The 16,786-nt window shown below is 36.0% G+C and overlaps 1 protein-coding gene and 1 long non-coding RNA gene across 23 annotated transcripts; one reads left to right on the top strand and one right to left on the bottom strand.

Annotated features, from left to right (window-relative positions):
• Positions 1-3,442: 3,442 nt before the first annotated feature.
• Positions 3,443-8,022, bottom strand: LOC112288589 (putative chromatin-remodeling complex ATPase chain). Of its 6 annotated transcripts, none has more exons than XR_016505551.1 (3): positions 4,455-8,022; positions 4,067-4,312; positions 3,443-3,846 (listed from the first exon to the last, which is right to left on the bottom strand). XR_016505551.1 is itself a non-coding variant. In XM_024532905.3 (2 exons), exon 1 carries the CDS (start codon positions 7,777-7,779, stop codon positions 4,636-4,638), a length of 3,144 nt encoding a protein of 1,047 aa, XP_024388673.1. In that variant the 5' UTR covers positions 7,780-8,022; the 3' UTR covers positions 3,443-4,158. The 6 variants fall into 6 exon arrangements, 1 of the variants encoding a protein (XP_024388673.1); XR_012218529.2 differs by having other exon boundaries at positions 4,067-4,158; XR_012218530.2 differs by having other exon boundaries at positions 4,067-4,158; positions 4,636-8,022.
• A 1,248-nt stretch (positions 8,023-9,270) lies between these two features.
• On the top strand, positions 9,271-15,357 carry LOC149988154 (uncharacterized). 17 transcript variants are annotated; one of them, XR_016505568.1, is made up of 7 exons: positions 9,271-10,564; positions 10,759-10,977; positions 11,455-12,070; positions 12,780-12,827; positions 12,967-13,039; positions 13,369-14,894; positions 15,141-15,357. It is a non-coding gene; the product is annotated as an uncharacterized LOC149988154 (long non-coding RNA). The 17 variants fall into 17 exon arrangements; XR_016505564.1 differs by adding an exon at positions 13,261-13,297 and having other exon boundaries at positions 11,455-12,827; positions 13,834-14,894; XR_016505565.1 differs by having other exon boundaries at positions 12,967-14,894.
• Positions 15,358-16,786: the final 1,429 nt, after the last annotated feature.

Raw genomic sequence — 16,786 nt, 5'->3', positions numbered from 1 at the left:
TCCTATTGAATGCATGAAAGAAGAGTTTTTTTTTTTTTTTTTTTTTTTTTTTTAAGTTTGTAATCAAAATGTCAAACAATATTTATATTAATATATTTTATAATTTTATGTTATTGTGAAAAAAATTATTTTATCTCATATAATTAAAATATTTGAGTTATAATCTAAAAACACATCTATACACAATTATAGTGCAATAGCATTATAAGTGTTAAAAATCAAATATAGATAGATGTATAATAAGTGAGAATATTTATTTTTTTAATTACCAGATTAAATTGAGTTTTTTTGATGATAGATCATAAATTAATTATCTATAAAAAAATATTTTTCATTGGTAAATTGAATCTTATATCTTAAAGTGTAAAAAATGTTATTATAATCATAAAAGTAATTTAATTAAATTCGAAATTAATTTTTTTTCTTACAATAAAATTATATTTTTTTCTATAAATATATATATATATAAAAATATTTTGAAAAGTTTATATGTACATATAGTATTATTTAATATTTCTATTATTACTTAATTAATATTATATTTAAAAATATATGTTTTGTATAGAATAATATGTTTTAGTTATAAAGTATTTAAATTTAAGTTTCAAAAAATAGTATTATAGTATATTATTTTATGATAAATTTATTAATTATAATTTTTAAATTTAAAATTCTATAAACCTAGTATAAAGATTTAAATTTTAAAATTTAAATATTAGCTAGATTTGTTATTTATAATGACTTTTCAGATGAATAATTTACTTATATAGTCGTGGATAAAAAAAATTGATTATTACTTTCTATTGCAAAAAAAACACAATCATAAATATACATTTTGTAATGGATCTACAAGTTCATTTGCATCTTACTTAATGCAGTTCTAATTGAATATGCTTACTTCATAATTTCATTGTAAAGTTAATGGTATATTTACTTGTAAAATATAATTCCTTTATTTACCATCAAATATTTTAAGTCTCCTAAATTTTGGTAATTATTTGTTGCAGTAATAGAATATGTAAGATTAGAACATATGCATATCACAACATATATTTGCAATCCAACTACTTATTTGTGTGGTAAATGTTTGTTATGTTGTGTCTCTTTCCTTTGATTTTTGTCTAAAAGCTTCAACAATAATGTGTTCATGTGCTTGGAATTAATTGTATTAAAAAAATTCAATAATTTTTTATTAGTATTTAAAATTACTTATAATAATGATATATTAGGGCTAATTATTACAAAAATTAAGACCAATATAATTATATGACTTTTTGAAATTTGTTATTCCATACTTGTTTTTAAGATTATACTTGAATGAAGTTTAAAAACTCAAATTTCTCAAAAGAACAATGAAGTTAGTTGCATATAAGACTACTATATATATATATATATATATATATGCATTTTATTCTTCACAAAAGATAAGCTATAATCTATAACACTTTAACAAAAACGTGGTAAAGAAATAAAATACAAGTAAAAATATTCTTCTACACTTGTAAAAATATATACATGTATTGTATGTATTTGTATAAGAATTGTTCCAACTTGCATGGAAGATAATCATATCTTTCTTACTAATTACCTTTTGAGTGATCCAAATGAAGACATTTTTCTAACTTTTCATTCAAAAATGTGATTTAAAAATAAATTTGATGATGTTTGACAATTTGAACTTATACATATATATGAGTCTGCAGATACAATGATTGCCAAAACCAAGTATGAAATTAGCTCAATTAAATTCAATAAATAATGTAGGTAAATTGGATGCAACAAAAATAAAACCATAAATTTCACAAGATTATCATTGTAGTAAATCATACTTCTATGATGATTAAAGTCTATTACACACAAGTATGCATATATAAGAAAAATTAAAATGAAATTAGGTCCAAAACTCAATTTCACTCACACTAACTGAAACAAATTTAAAAATCTATCTATCTGCCTAAGTAACTAGCTTAGATCTAATGCACTTATGCATGTTTCTATACAAGTTCTTAAACTCATTGAGAATAATTGAAGTCCAAAAATCCTTACTACACTTCCATAATTCTAGCATTCTTTTGGGAAGTGTTTCATATTGGTTCAATTGACATTTTAAAGTTGCTCTCAAGTATTCGATCAAATTCAAGTCTTGAGATTGCATTAGCCACTTCAAAAGAATAAATTCTTACAAATTGAACCAATAATGCACTATCTTTGAAGTATGCTTGAAATTATTATCTTGTTGAAAAAACAAACTCATAGGATTTAAATTGTTTGCATGCATTGTATGAATCAATTCTCACTCTAAAATCTCTCTGTACTTATATTGATCCATTCTTCTTTCAATCCTATACATCATATCAAGGCCATTTGGAGTCATATAACTCCATATTATCACTCCCCCACCTCCAAACTTGATTGTTTGGTGCACCATTCTAGTACTTGTATTCTGCCCGACATGAAACCAATACCAATTGCAACCATTGGAGCAAAGGCAATTGACTTTTGTTTCATCAAAGAATATTACACAATCCCAATCATCATTAATTCAATGATAATGATGTTTAGAAAATTCTAATCTTACCTTAATCTGACAAAGTATAAACTTTGGTTTCTTTTGCTTCCCTTGCATTTCAAACCTACTTCATGTAATACTCTTCTTACAATACTATCACTCATACCAATATGAAGCTCTTCTCTCAAGTAATTTGCAACTTTATGTACAGTTTCTTTGCCACCTCTAGTAATTTATCTCACATAAGTTTTTAAATCAATTGTTTGCTACCAAAACTATGATTCATATCACTCAAATCAATCAAATGTTGCTTACAAAATTGTGCAATCCAACTTTGAGACTCCTATAAGTGTAGCAACATTTTTAGTACCCTCACTCCTCTTCAACTTTCATAAAGCTGCTTCTTCTACTTGCTTCTTATCAACAAAGAGATATCTTAATAAAAACCATTGTACTCAATTTGAATAGATGATGTGCACTAATGATGAACACAATTATATGTATGAAGGCCAAGAACATGCCCATGCTCTCAATCACTCAAAAAACCACTTGTGCATGTTAGATTTGTAGCTTAGATTGCATAAGGACATTGTAACCTAAGTGTTAACATAACTAAGTTATGTTAACACTTCTGCATGTTAGATTTGTAGCTTAGATTGCATAATGACATTGTAACCTAAGTGTTAACATAACTAAGTTTTAGTGGTAATTTATTTTGGTTATCATTCTCAATCTATCTTGCATTGCTGGACTTGTACTTTAGTAGCCAAAGTTACTGTATTAGTTACTTAAAATAGAACTTGAATCACCAACTGATTTGGCTATTAATGCAGTAAATTACAAAATATGAATGGCTAATGGTAGAATTACTGATTCCATACAGTTTTGGCAGTCACTGTATCTAACAATATTATAAGCTTTTCAACAATAGTATGTTTGAACCGGTTCATCTCAACAAAAAATTTAACTGTTCATCTCTTGACATCATGATATACTATCGTTATATTCAGTTTCCAGTACTATAAAGACATGTTCTCCTGAAAAAATCAAAAAATAAAAGGAAAGCCATGATGATGAGTACAGAGAAACTATTATCTTAACAATTTGTACTTAGATAACTTAAGGATTCTAACCATTCCAAACCTTTACACATTCACAGTGAAAAATGATGCAAATGTTCCAACCGTCAAAACACGACTATCCGTTCTCCAGGAGCAATTTAGTTTTTGCCAAAAGTCAGTTGACAGGGCAAAGAAGAAACCATATCCCTACAAGTCGACCTCAGCTGTATCTGCTGTTGGCCTCTCTGGTTAGTCCGATGTCTACCAACCTGCTTTCTGTATGATCATCAGGAAGAGAACACGCAGGGGTGAATCTAAATTACAAGAATTCAAGCTTGTATGCAAGAGAGATCCTCCCAATAAAAAGTACGACCTATGGAATGATGCTACATTATGGATAGCCGCTGTCACTAGCTGAAATCAATTGAAACAGCAGGCCTACGCTGGAGATTTAAAGCAGCTTTCAATTTAAATTTGACAGCTGAGCTGGGAAAACCTGAGTCTTTGCATAGGCGCAGGGAACCAGTCATTTTTAGCTCCTCGATACACTTTGGGTCCTGTCTCAAGCTTTCGATACTGTCTTTCCTGCTGTACAATAGGAAAATTGGGAAAAATCAAGTATTAAAAACCTAAAACTAGAGAATCCAGGCGCTGTCAAGCACACAGCATATCCCACATAGAGCACCTATGAGGTGACCTTGAAGTCAACGCCAAAAAGAAAGATGCTCATTCAACCCTGAATCTGCACATACAAATCAACTACCCAGACTAAGTACCTCGTGAACTTAACCAACGTTCTCAAGAAATTAAAGCGATTCAGAACACATCCGAAAACATCATACAGGAAACTACTATTCCACACAAAATACAGTTGTGGCACATACCATTCCAGAGGTTCTATGAACATCATTGCGCACGATAACTGAGATCTCTACACTCGACATGATTGCGATCAAAATCACTGTTCCCTCCGGCAAAACTCTGAGAATGTCTTGCATACTTTTTGAGTTTCGACTAGAAACTAAGACAGTAACCCGCACGTCAAGTATTGAGTTCAGGACTTGCCTATTTGCGTTTCTTACTATTACCCTGCACCTCCTCTAGGCTGGGCGAGTTAGCCCATCCTCTTCTACCAGGAGAAGGACTACTCTTGTTCATCTTCTTTTGATCTTTACGTGCCTGTCGCTCCCGCTGGTCAAGCTCCTGATTTTCTCTCTCTACAAGCCGAATCAGAGTATCGCACCTCCTAGCCAATTCCGACGGTGTCCGAGACTTCACAAACCAGTCGAAACGAAACACAGGAGATGCATGCACTGCTGCCTTAAGTTCCTCCCAGTTACCGTAACCCAATCTGTGTACAGAGCATAACAGAAACCGATCGCACTCCTCACTGTAGAGTTTCCCCTTGTTCTGTCCATACTGAATCTTAAGTTCCAACCAAGGGTTTCGATACCGGTCCAGCTTCTTACTCACGGACTTCATGATTTCATCCTTACGAGAAATACGAGCCTCTCCTCTCTCTATATTCTTTATAATCCTTTCATGATCATTCAAAGTGTTGTACCGACTCCAGAACACCTTAGAATACTTTTCCACATCCTCCTCTGCTTTACCGTCAATTTCACTCGCAATACTTTTCAAATCATAACGTCCATATTTCTCACATGCTCGCACGAAGGCAACAAAATCACGTCGGGACCAATTTTGAAAACCATCCGAGAGTAGCTGCTCTTTCTCCTCCTGTTCCTTTTCCGTAAGACCCTCCTCTACATCCTCGATGACCCTGACATCCTCGCCAGTCCCTGCTGCTTTAGCCTGTAAAAGCTGCTTTACTTCTTTCTCAAAAAGCTCTGTAAGTCGCTGCGTATTAAAGAACTGAAAATCGTGCAATTGAGGCATTCGAGGTATGCGTGGCTCTCTGGGCTTAGGCACAGGTCCGGCTCGCATTGCCTGTTTGAAGTAATCAGATTCCGAGTAATTCCGCTTCCGTTCCCGCTTCGGAGGCTCTATCCAATTATCAGCTATGATCTTTTTAAAGTCACTCTTACCATCTTCCTTATCATCTGCATCATCAAAATCATAAAGACCAGCCGTATCGTCCATCTTAAACTTAATAGCATCATCTGTAAACTTCTTCATCTTTTGATCAAGTTCTGCAGTTGCTTCTTCTCCTTTTGCTATAATACGGTCGATATCTTCATCAGTAATCGTGCTATCACCAGAACTGAAAACCTTCTCAGCTCCATAACGAACCATTTGCAGCAACTCATCTTTGTTAACTGCTTTCTGCTCAGCCAGACGTCCCTGTTGAATGACGAGGGCGTCTAGGGCCAATTTCTTGTATGCCCGTTCTATTACCTTCTCCTCAATTGTAAACTCCGTGCAAAACCTGAAGACCTGCACTTCTTTCTTCTGACCGATACGATGTGCACGATCCTGAGCCTGCAAGTCAACTTGTGGATTCCAATCACTGTCATACAGGATGACAATGTCTGCGGTTGCCAAATTGATCCCCAATCCTCCTGCCCTTGTAGACAACAAGAAACAAAACTTCTCACTGTTGGGAGCATTGAACTGATCTATCGAACTCTCTCGATCATCACCGCTGGTGTTACCATCAATCCGACAATATTGATAAGAACGAAATTGGCAATAGTCTTCAAGAATATCCAAGAGCCGAGTCATCTGAGAGAAAATCAGAACGCGAGATTGTCGCTGCTTCAGCTTGGGCAGCAGTTTGTCTAAAAGCACCATCTTCCCCGCGGTTTCGACCAAGTGCTCCCCTGTGGTGTAGGGCGGCCCCGGCTCAGCTCCCTCGAAAAGATAAGGATGATTACAGCACTTCCGAAGCTGCATGGCAATGTTAAGAAGCCTCTTTCTTTCACCACCAGTGTTGATAGCATCCATGTCTTTCTGCAAGAGAGCCCGGTAGTACTGCTTCTGGAGAGTTGACATGCCCACCTTTAGAATGGTTTCTTTCTTGGGAGGCAAACCCCTTTCCACATCAGATTTGAGACGCCGCAGTAAGAAAGGTCTTAACACCTTGTGCAACTGTTGAACAACTTCATGCTGGTCGTTTTCGCCTGATATCTGGAACCACTCATCAAATGTTTCGGCCGAGCTAAAAATTTCTGGGAGAAGAAAATTCAGAAGAGCCCAGAGTTCATGAAGATTATTCTGAAGTGGAGTTCCAGTAATTAGAAGCCGGTAATTCGTGCTGAAAAGACGCATGGTCTTGGCCAGAATGGAGGACTCATTCTTGATACGGTGTGCTTCATCAATAATAATATACCGCCAACTGAACTTTCTCAGCGCAGTCCTCTCCTTGATAGCCATCTCAAAACTTGTCACACAAATATCAAATTTTCCTGCAACAAGCAGCTCGTCCCTCTGATAGTTCCGCTCTTCTTGGTTGCCATGAAACTTAAACGCCCGCAGCACAGGACAAAATCTCCGAATCTCGTTCATCCAATTACCCAAGGTCGACTTCGGCGCAACCACCATGTGCGGACCCGATATACCACAATATTCATGCAAATATGCAAGCAGTGAAATGGTCTGCAGCGTCTTCCCGAGCCCCATCTCATCGGCAAGGATGCCATTCACGCCATTTTCATACAACCGAATGAGCCAATTCAACCCAGCAAGCTGATACTCACGCATCTTACCATTGATGCACGAAGGTTGCACCAGCAACCGTGTCCCCCGTGCAGCCCCAACATCCTCATCATCCTCCTTCAAATACTCCTTATCTTCCTCCTCCTCCGTCAACTTACTTCCATGCCGCCCCTTACTTGCCTTCTTCGCGTCCTTGGCAGACTGCGGCCCATTAGCAAAGTGAGCGAAAATTTCCGTCTGCTGGAGCAGAAACTTCAACCTGCCCTTAGCTTTCGTATTCATGTCGCTATCTACCAATTTATTCTGCTCCGCAAGAAATTGATCCACCTCCGCCTTCTTCCGCTTCTTCAATTCGTGCAAACGCTGCCGCTCTCGCTTCGCAATATCTTTCTTCGTCCCACCCTCCGCTTCCTCCTCCTCATCCTCACTTTCCTCCCCTGACCCGTCTGCCATCGGCACATCCTCATCTCCAACCTCCGCTGCTGCTTCCTCTATTGCCGCTATCTCCTCGGGATCTTCCTCCTCCCCAGCTTCTGTTTCCATCTTCACCTCCTCTTCCTTCGCAGCCGCTCCTCTCCTTCCCCCAGCCATCGCCCAAACCTCTCCAAAGCTTACCAAAACCTAGCCAAAGCCCTGCAAAAACTGCCTGCTCCTCTTCAAACCAACAACAAATCCTCCACAAAAACAATCCTCACACTGATCATGAGAGGCACGACGTTCTTGAAAACCATTAACGCGCGCGAGATTGATCGTGGACGCCTTGCATCTAGTCGACATGCAAACATACATCACCATGGCAATTTTTATGCATCATGGGGGGGTTTCGGAAGCTCGAAGCCTTGACGAGTCTCTCTCGACAATACGGAGCCTCTCGTCCATTCCTCGTCGCCGACGTCGACAACGACAACGATCGACGTCGTTCGTCGAACAACTGCTGCTCAAGCCGGTCACCTACGCCACGTGTATATGCACGACTCCCGCGCTTTGTAGAGAGAGGGCGGGAACCAGTCAGTGTGTTTTGACGTCGACTCACTCCCGGGTATCTACTACGGTTACGGTTCTCAACCACGCACTGGAATATCAGAAAACTCCTGATAAATTATTGTCGAGAATCTATTGCGTCTGCTGTTGGTGATGTGCAGTTGCAGTTTGCCAATGGATTCAGGTGATCGGAGAGCTCCGCAGAGCAGCGGTGATTCCTTCTAGCGCAACGTGGATTTTATTCGGACGGACAAGTAGGGCGGATTCGAACGAAGCTATTGAGAGGTGCCGTGGCGTAATCGTGAAGCCAAGCCGGCTGCGGCGCCGACGACACATAGGGCATTAGTTGAGTTGCGGCAACCCCGGAATCCTGCGCCATTGCCATGGATCTGGAGGTTTTCATTGGTAGCGCACAGTTGTATGTACCACATTCTTTCCGAGGTCGAAAAATGGGCTCAGCTCATACCGGTGTCGCGTTCTTTAATCCAAAAAAGCAATCAAACGCATTTCATGCAGCACACAAGGGTGTTGGTAGTGCACATGAGTGAATGCTTGGAAATTATTTGTGTGGTGGTTGTGCTGGATGTGGTTTCGGAGATCACCCTGTGTTGCAGGTTGGGGTCATTGGGACGGTTGTGAATTGGTTGGAATCAACGTTTGAAGTGTTTGATGTTGCCCAGTGGGTTGAACGTCTCCTGGTCGGCGGACATCGACATGTATGTTTAGAATGTCCGGAGACATTGGTTGTTCCAATCCGGGTGTTAATGTATATTAATTGTAGCAGTGACATGTATTTGGCAGCGAGTTGGTTGTTTGGTAGAGTTGTAAGAATTGGATTTGGTGTTGGATGATGAAATGGATGTTGGTTTTAGATAGAATAGTATTTTTGTGCTTTTTCAGTATTCCCTTTGATTTTCATATTGAAGAATCACGGTGACAAGATTAGACTTGCAGAATGCGTTATTCTGTCTTCTCCAGGTATGTAGAACGTATATTGAAGCTCGCTTTCCTGCATGACCGCTTGATTTTCCTTACCGCTTCATGGGCAAAAGGGGATAATATGGCTCCACATATGGAACAGTGCAGATCTGTATGTTTAGGCTTTAGATGCCTAGACTTAGCAAATTGAAAGATGAAAGGTCAAAGGAACCATCATTCAACAGCACAAAATTGCATTGTGTCTCGTCGAAATTATTATCATCCTTGTCGGTCACATGATGCACAATCGGGGTTTCATGAGGCTCCTCGACTGCATCTTGTAAGGAAGCAAAATGGCTTTGTCCTCGAGGAGGCACGCAAACTGGTCTGCAAGTGGGTTTACTAACCCAGCAACCAAGCAATACATACTGTATCTTGCCATCACCAGCAAGCTGTGACGCCTCCAATTCATCCTTCGGTTCTGACACAAGCATCACACTTATTGTCTCCGGCTTTCTGAATTGAAATCTCTCTCAGCCCTGTTATCACTTGCCGATCTGCGGCGAGATGACAATAATACAAAATTATTCAAACATCAGCTCGCATCTCACAAGTGCACTGTCTCGCATGCAACCGACAGTAATAGAGAATTGTTTTGAGCAACGTTTTTATCCATCCGTGGATATGGTCCGGCCACAAATCAGTACCCATTTCATCCACGATGTGACCGGATCCCGAGCACGAGCGGGCTAGGGTTGTTTGCTCTGGTCACCCTCACCACATGCTATGTGCTTTGTTGCTTCTGCGCAAGCTATTCCTTTCGTGTTGTGATTTTATATTTAGGCTCGTGCGACTGGCACCAGCACGTCAGTCGCTTGTGGAGATTTTGTTGTTCAGAAGAAGGTATCATGTAGTGCGATTCTGATCCGGGGGGAGGGGTGTGGTACTGAGGATGTCGTGGGTTGAGCGGACTGCAGTATGAGTGCAAGTGTTGGAGGATTCTAGCGTCAAGGCGTTAACTGGATTTGAAGCAATATGGTGATAACAGCTCTACTTGGCTGGTGCGCATGAAAACTTGTTTTTGTTGAATTGCATGTGTGGGTGAGGATTTGGGTCGAGGCTCAATGCTGAGGTGTTGAAAACGTCATTATTATTAATATGATCAATTGATACACAATATATATGTTGTGTGTTCCACGGTGATACCAAGAGTCACAACTCTTGGTTTAAGGTCAATATAGAGTAGATAGTATTCTACACAGGAGACTAGGAGACTAGTGTATTATACAATATAATTCTCTCAATACTCCCACTAGTACACTAATCTTCATTCTTGAATTGGATTTCATCTTTTGCGAAAGTTCATCCATTATGAGAAATATGTATGAGCAATATAGGATTTCAATCTCCTTTTTGGGTGTTGCATTGATGTAGAGCTCTCTCGTAGCTCTGCCACTACTTCTTCAAATCTGAAAAGGTATGTGTTTCTTTATTGATTTTGAACTATTGTTAGATTGTGTTTCATGATTGCTTTGCGCACACTCCTTTTTTGATGCAAAGCTATTTTCGTTGTTGTTATTAGAGGCGCTGCTGCTATTGAAGATTGTTGCTGCCATGAAGATCGACTCAGTTGCTTGCGTATATATTGATGGGGGTCGGTTGTTGATGTAGGCGTCTTGATGGGCTTTGCGCTGGGATCGACCATCAATGCGGGGTCGGCTATGGTGGGCTCCGCTGTTGCAATGGAGTCGCGAGCTGATACAAGATCAGTTGTGGCAGGCTCCCCTGTTGCAGTGGAATCGCCAGCTAATGCAAGATCGGCCGTGGCGGGTTGCACTACTGCAATGGCGTCAATCTGTGTATTGTGATATTTCATGGATTTAGATTGAGGTAGCTTACTATGTATTCTCCCACTCCATGATGTATCAAAATATGGTTATTGTAGAAGGTTTGGTGATTTTGAGTAGACCAGCAATGCTTGAATTATTGTAGAATAGGTTTCTTGTTTTGAATTGAGAGGAATAGGATACATGCCTAATTGAGATAGGCATTGAAAATGTTTCTCTTTGGGAAGAGATTTTGTAAATACATTTGCTGTCATATGTGTTGTTGGCACATATTATAATTTAATTTCCTTGGCAAGTATCTTTTCTCCTATGAAATGGTATTTTGTGTCCACATATTTCCTTCTGGAGTGATATTTTGGATTTTCACTAAGAACAATTGCACTTTGACTATGTGAGTATATGATGGTTGGTGCATGTTGAGGGAATCCAAGTTCATGTAATAATTTTCTCAACCATATGGCTTCAATGGTTGCTTTTGTTAAAGCCATGTATTCTAATTCTATGGATGACAAAGCAACAGATTGTTGTTTCTTGTTGCCCCAAGAGATAACTCCTTGAGCTAGTAAGAAGCAAAAGCCAGAGGTGGAGCGACGGGTGTCTTTATCACTTACCTAATCAACATCAGAATAACCATGGAGAATATCACCTTGAGATAAGTGTTGATATTTTATTCCAAGTATAATGTGCCTTTTATATATTTCATAGTTCTTTTTAAAGTTTGAATATGTATAGGTCCTAGTTTAGAGAAATATTGTGCTAAACTACTGATAGCATAAGCACAATCGGATCTAGAATTAACAATGGCATGCATTAAACTGCCAACAACTTGAGAATAGGGGTAATTAAATAAAGTGATAGAGTCTTCATTACTTAAACAAATTCCTGGCTGAATTGGAGTGCTTAATGGATTAGAATTCAACATATTGAATTCATTAAGTTTATTTGTTAAGTATTTGGCTTGATGGAGGATGATCCATCCTTCTTTTTGATTTCTTAATATGGCATTGCCTAAAGTATAATGGATTTCTCCTTGATCGGACATGTCAAATTCTTGCTAGAGAATGTCTTTGACTTGCTGAATTAAAGGAAGCTTGTTGCTGACAAGAATACAGTCATCAACATAGATTGTAATTATGGTAAAATCTTGATTATGTTCTCTTTTGATGTATATGTTTGCATCTGATTTGAGACGTTGGTATTTATGAAGGATTAAATATTGATCTAATCGTTGATACCATGTTCTAGATGATTGTTTAAGATCATATAGGGATTTATTTAATTTACATACCTTATTAGTCTGAAAAGAGGGTAATCCTTTAGGAATAGTCATATAGATATTTTCTTCTATAAAACCATTTAAAAAGACTGTTTTAACATCTAGTTGATGTATTTCCAGATTATATTGAGTGGTTAAAGCAATAAGAACTTTGATAGAGTTAAATTTGACTACAAGAGAGTATGTCTTTGTGTAATCAATACCTTGAACTTGGGTGAAACCTCTAGCAACTAGCCTTGCATTATATTTGTCAACACTTCCATCAACTTTAGTTTTGATTTTAAAAATCCACTTTGAATTGATTGGTTTTTGATTAGGAGGTAAATTTGTCATGTACCATGTATTGTTCTTGTTTAAGGATGTAATTTCAGCATTGATTTCTTGTTGCCATTCTTGAGCATCAACCTTCTTCATTGCTTCTTGAATGGAGATTGAAGCTTCTATGTGAGTAGAAACAAGGTGGGCTTGGTGAGGTCGATTACATTGTTATTTATATCCTTTTCTACCTTGTATAGACTCCAAAAATCTTGTGGTTGGTTGAATAATTCTTGTTGGTCTAAAACTAGTAGGAAGATTTGGAGCCTTCAATGTGGAATGTACTTCATCATCTGCAAGAGGTAAGATCTTTTGATCATTTGGAAATGAAAGTTGAGAGAAGTCTTCTATGACATCAATGTGAGAAGGGGGTTGTTCTCTCACATTTGAAAGAATACTATGTATTGGTGATTGATCAAATACATGTATTTCTTGTGGTAGTAACATTGATATTGGAAGACATGCCTTCAACACAAGGGAGGATTTGCTCATTGGTCCTTTTAGTTATTGAAAGGTATTTTAATAATTCTAAATCTAGTAAGACTTCTTTATTATCTTTTTGTAAGTATGGAGTTATTTGTGGATCATGTAGATTCTCATTGAAGAGAACATCTCTTGAAATAAGAATTTGTTGACTTTGTATATTCATAAGTCTCTAGGCTTTAGATTCTTCACTATAGCTTAGAAAGATAGCCTCTTGCAAATGAGAGTCTAACTTCTTTCTTATTTCTTTAGGAATGAATACATGAGCTTTGCAACCAAATATTTTAAGGTAGGATAAATTTGGTTGTCATTTGTACCATAATTCAAATGGTGTTTTGGTAACTTGTATAAATTTTTTAGGGTTCCTATTTTGGAGGCAATTTATTTTTTGGAGTGCTTCATCCCAAAAAGTTTTAGATAAGTTTGAATAGGATATCATTGCAAGTATTGGTCCTATTAATGTTCTATTTTTTCTTTCAAAAATACCATTTTGTTGTGATGTATAGGCTGTAGTATATTCTTGTTTAATACCTTCTTTGTTACAAAAATCTTTAAAATCATTGGATGTATATTTACCTCCATAATCAGATCTTAAGGTTTTAATTTTGAAACTTGTTTATTTTTCTACAAATTTTTTGTATAAGGTAAATTTCTCAAATTCTTCAAATTTGTGTTTCATCAAATACACTTAGCAATATCTTGTTAGATCATCAATAAATGTGATGAAGTAAATACATCATGAATGTGTGCTTACTTGTATAGGTCCACAAATGTCAAAGTGTATAAATTCTAACAATTGGATAGCTCTTTGTGCATCTTGTATAGGAAACTTTTCTTTATGTTGTTTACCCTCTATACAAGCTTGGCATAAGGTAATTTTTCTTTCATCAAAGGAATCAATCTCCTTTGCCATGGTTTGTATTTATTTGAGTCTTTGAGGATTTATGTGTCCTAGTCTTAGGTGCCACAAATCAACTTTATTTAATTATATTGTTGTCGAAATAGCAATTTGAGGCTTGTTTGAAAGTATAGTTGTACCTAATTCATATAAATTTGGGTTTAATTTGCATAATGCAATGATTTTACCAAATTTATTTGTAAGTGTAGTGGTACCATCTCTTATGCAAACTTCTCTTCCTATTTTATTTAATTGCTTGGCAAAGAATAAATTCTTTGCAAATCCGGATATGTATAATACATCAGGTATGATCTTCTCATCACCATTTGTAAGTTTGATATTTACATCACCTTGTTCTTCTATTATATATGATGTAGTATCATCTCCTAAGTAGACAACTTGTTTGACTTTACTTTTGATGTATTTAACAAATCCTTTTAACTCATGACACATATGTTGAGTTGCTCCCAAGTCCAAATACCACATTGAATTCGGATTTTCTTTAACTATAAGTGCTGCCACATATAGTTTATTTGTTTTGGTAACAATATTTGTTTCTTTTCTGTTATTACAATTTTCAGTTGTTATTTTTGTTTTACAATCCTTGATCAAGTGACCTGTTTTCTTGCAAAAAAAATATTTCTTAATAGCAAAATTACTCTTTTCATGTGCTTTGGATGTGTTACTCTCTCTTTAAGAACTTCTCCTAAAATTCTTATTAAAATAAGATCTTTTTTTAATATTCTAAAATTTCTTACCTACATACAAGGTTGAATTATTATCAGATGTTAAATTCATGTTTTTCATGAATATTTCTTCTTGGATCAAATCTATTATCAAGGATGTTAATGTAATCCTATGCTGCCTTCTTAAGGAGCTAATGAAGGATCTATAACTTAGAGCCAAACTTCTCATTAAAGTGAGAATTGCTTCATCATCTAGAACTACTAATCTTGCTGCCAACAATTGTTCCATATGTGCTCTAAAGGTATGTATGTGTTTAATAATACTATCACCTTCTCTCATTTTTAAGGTGTATAATTTGTCTTTTAAATACATCTTAGTTATTGCATCATGTGATTCAAATATTTTACTAATTCTTGCCATGCTGAATTTGTTGATGTGCAAGATTGTATATGTGAAACAATATTGTTTTTTAGGCAATTATTAATTATAGTTAAAGACAAGGTATCCTTGTCTATCCATGCACTTATACTTCCTACTTATGTGGCAGGTAAAGCTAGGATTTCGACAGCTATTTTAGCTTCCGTTGGTTCCACTAGTAAGAGTTCTTCACCACTTACTATGGGCCATAACTTTTCAATCTTGAAAACTAATGTTAGTCTATGTTTCCATATGTTAAACTATGAACCATCGAATTTTGGGACATGATTAATGTCCTTTTTTTATGTCATCTTCAATATTTTTAATTTAAAATTGAATTGTAATTATTTATAAATTTATTTTTGATCAATTCAATTTTATCTTTGCTTATGGTTTGTATGTTGCCATTTTCAAGTCTCAAATTGCTTTTCATGGTTTGATGAACTTCAAGTTCTTCATGAACCTTTACTATTATAATGAATTGTATTGATATTATTTTCATTATAAACTATTTTTGTAATTTCAGCAATTATTTTCTTAATAAAGCATTCACCAAAGCTTATTTTGAGGATTGAATATTTTTATAGCTCTGATACCATATTGAAAACATCATTATTATTAATATGATCAATTGATACACAATATATATATATATATATATATATATATATATTATGTATACCATGGTAACACCAAGAGTCACAACTCTTGGTATAAGGTCAATATATAGTAGATAGTATTTTACACATGAGACTAAGAGACTAGTGTACTATACAATATAATTCTCCAAATAGGAGGTTCATAGCATCACTTGGTAGGGTATGGAGTAGTTGCTTTACTTCTTGGGTATATACAGGTTTTAGTGTTGTGGTTGATGCCTTGTTATGATTCCATGCGATGGAGGGCATCTCTGGTATGCTATCTGTTTAGGTGTGGTTGTATTGATCGTTTGGAGTAGAAGGGCGGCTAGTGTTGATTTTGTGGATTTTGTAGAAGATTTGGGTTGCGTTGGCGGATGACCAATCTCTACAATTTGCAACTGAGTATAGTAGATGAAGTGCTTAGCATCTATTCATTGCATTACAAGATATGTCAAGAAAGTTTCATCTTTTGTTCATTCAAAAAAAATACATTGATTACACAAGGATGGTGGCTTTGCTCTAATTTTGATTAGATGTAATGAATACACATGAATACCAAACTGGACTTACATTGGATGGTGATCAATTACTAAGTTGTATGTTTTTGAAAGGTTTCATGGGAGTTGTTTCATTTTGTTCAAGATTAGAGAAATGGACTTAGATATTGGACATTATGATTTGTGGTCTTGTGAGAAAAGACATATAAGATACATATTTATTGCAGTTTTGAGAAGTAGGTTTTAAGGTTAATATGTTAGTGTGTTTGTATTGGCATGTTGAATTTTTTGAAAATGAAAGAATTGGATACAATTATTGTAAGCTAGATTTTATTCATATGGATTTGATAGAAAATTTAGGAAGATGGTGTGGTATTATTTTATATGAATTAATTAACTTACATTATATAAAAACCATTGATGGTGAAGATATTGAATGCTAGGAGTTGGAAAAAAGTTGCTAGTGATATATTTAGCTACAAATCTAGATATATGAATATTTGATGAGTCATTAAAATGTTATGACTATTTACTATTGTAATTGATTAGATATATGATATTTGTAGTGTGAAATATTGTCAATAAAGAATACTCATGTGAAATTGTGAGGATATTTAGAAAAGTGTGGAGGTACTAAA

This window comes from Physcomitrium patens, chromosome 11 (assembly GCF_059467195.1).
Source record: "Physcomitrium patens ecotype Gransden chromosome 11, ASM5946719v1, whole genome shotgun sequence".
In the NCBI taxonomy this organism is placed as follows: domain Eukaryota; kingdom Viridiplantae; phylum Streptophyta; class Bryopsida; order Funariales; family Funariaceae; genus Physcomitrium; species Physcomitrium patens.
This window is presented reverse-complemented; position numbering and strand designations above follow the sequence as displayed.

What these genes read in the sequence shown, in the direction of transcription:
- LOC112288589 (XM_024532905.3), bottom strand. Translation starts at nt 7,779, where the DNA reads ATGGCTGGGGGAAGGAGAGGAGCGGCTGCGAAGGAAGAGGAGGTGAAG.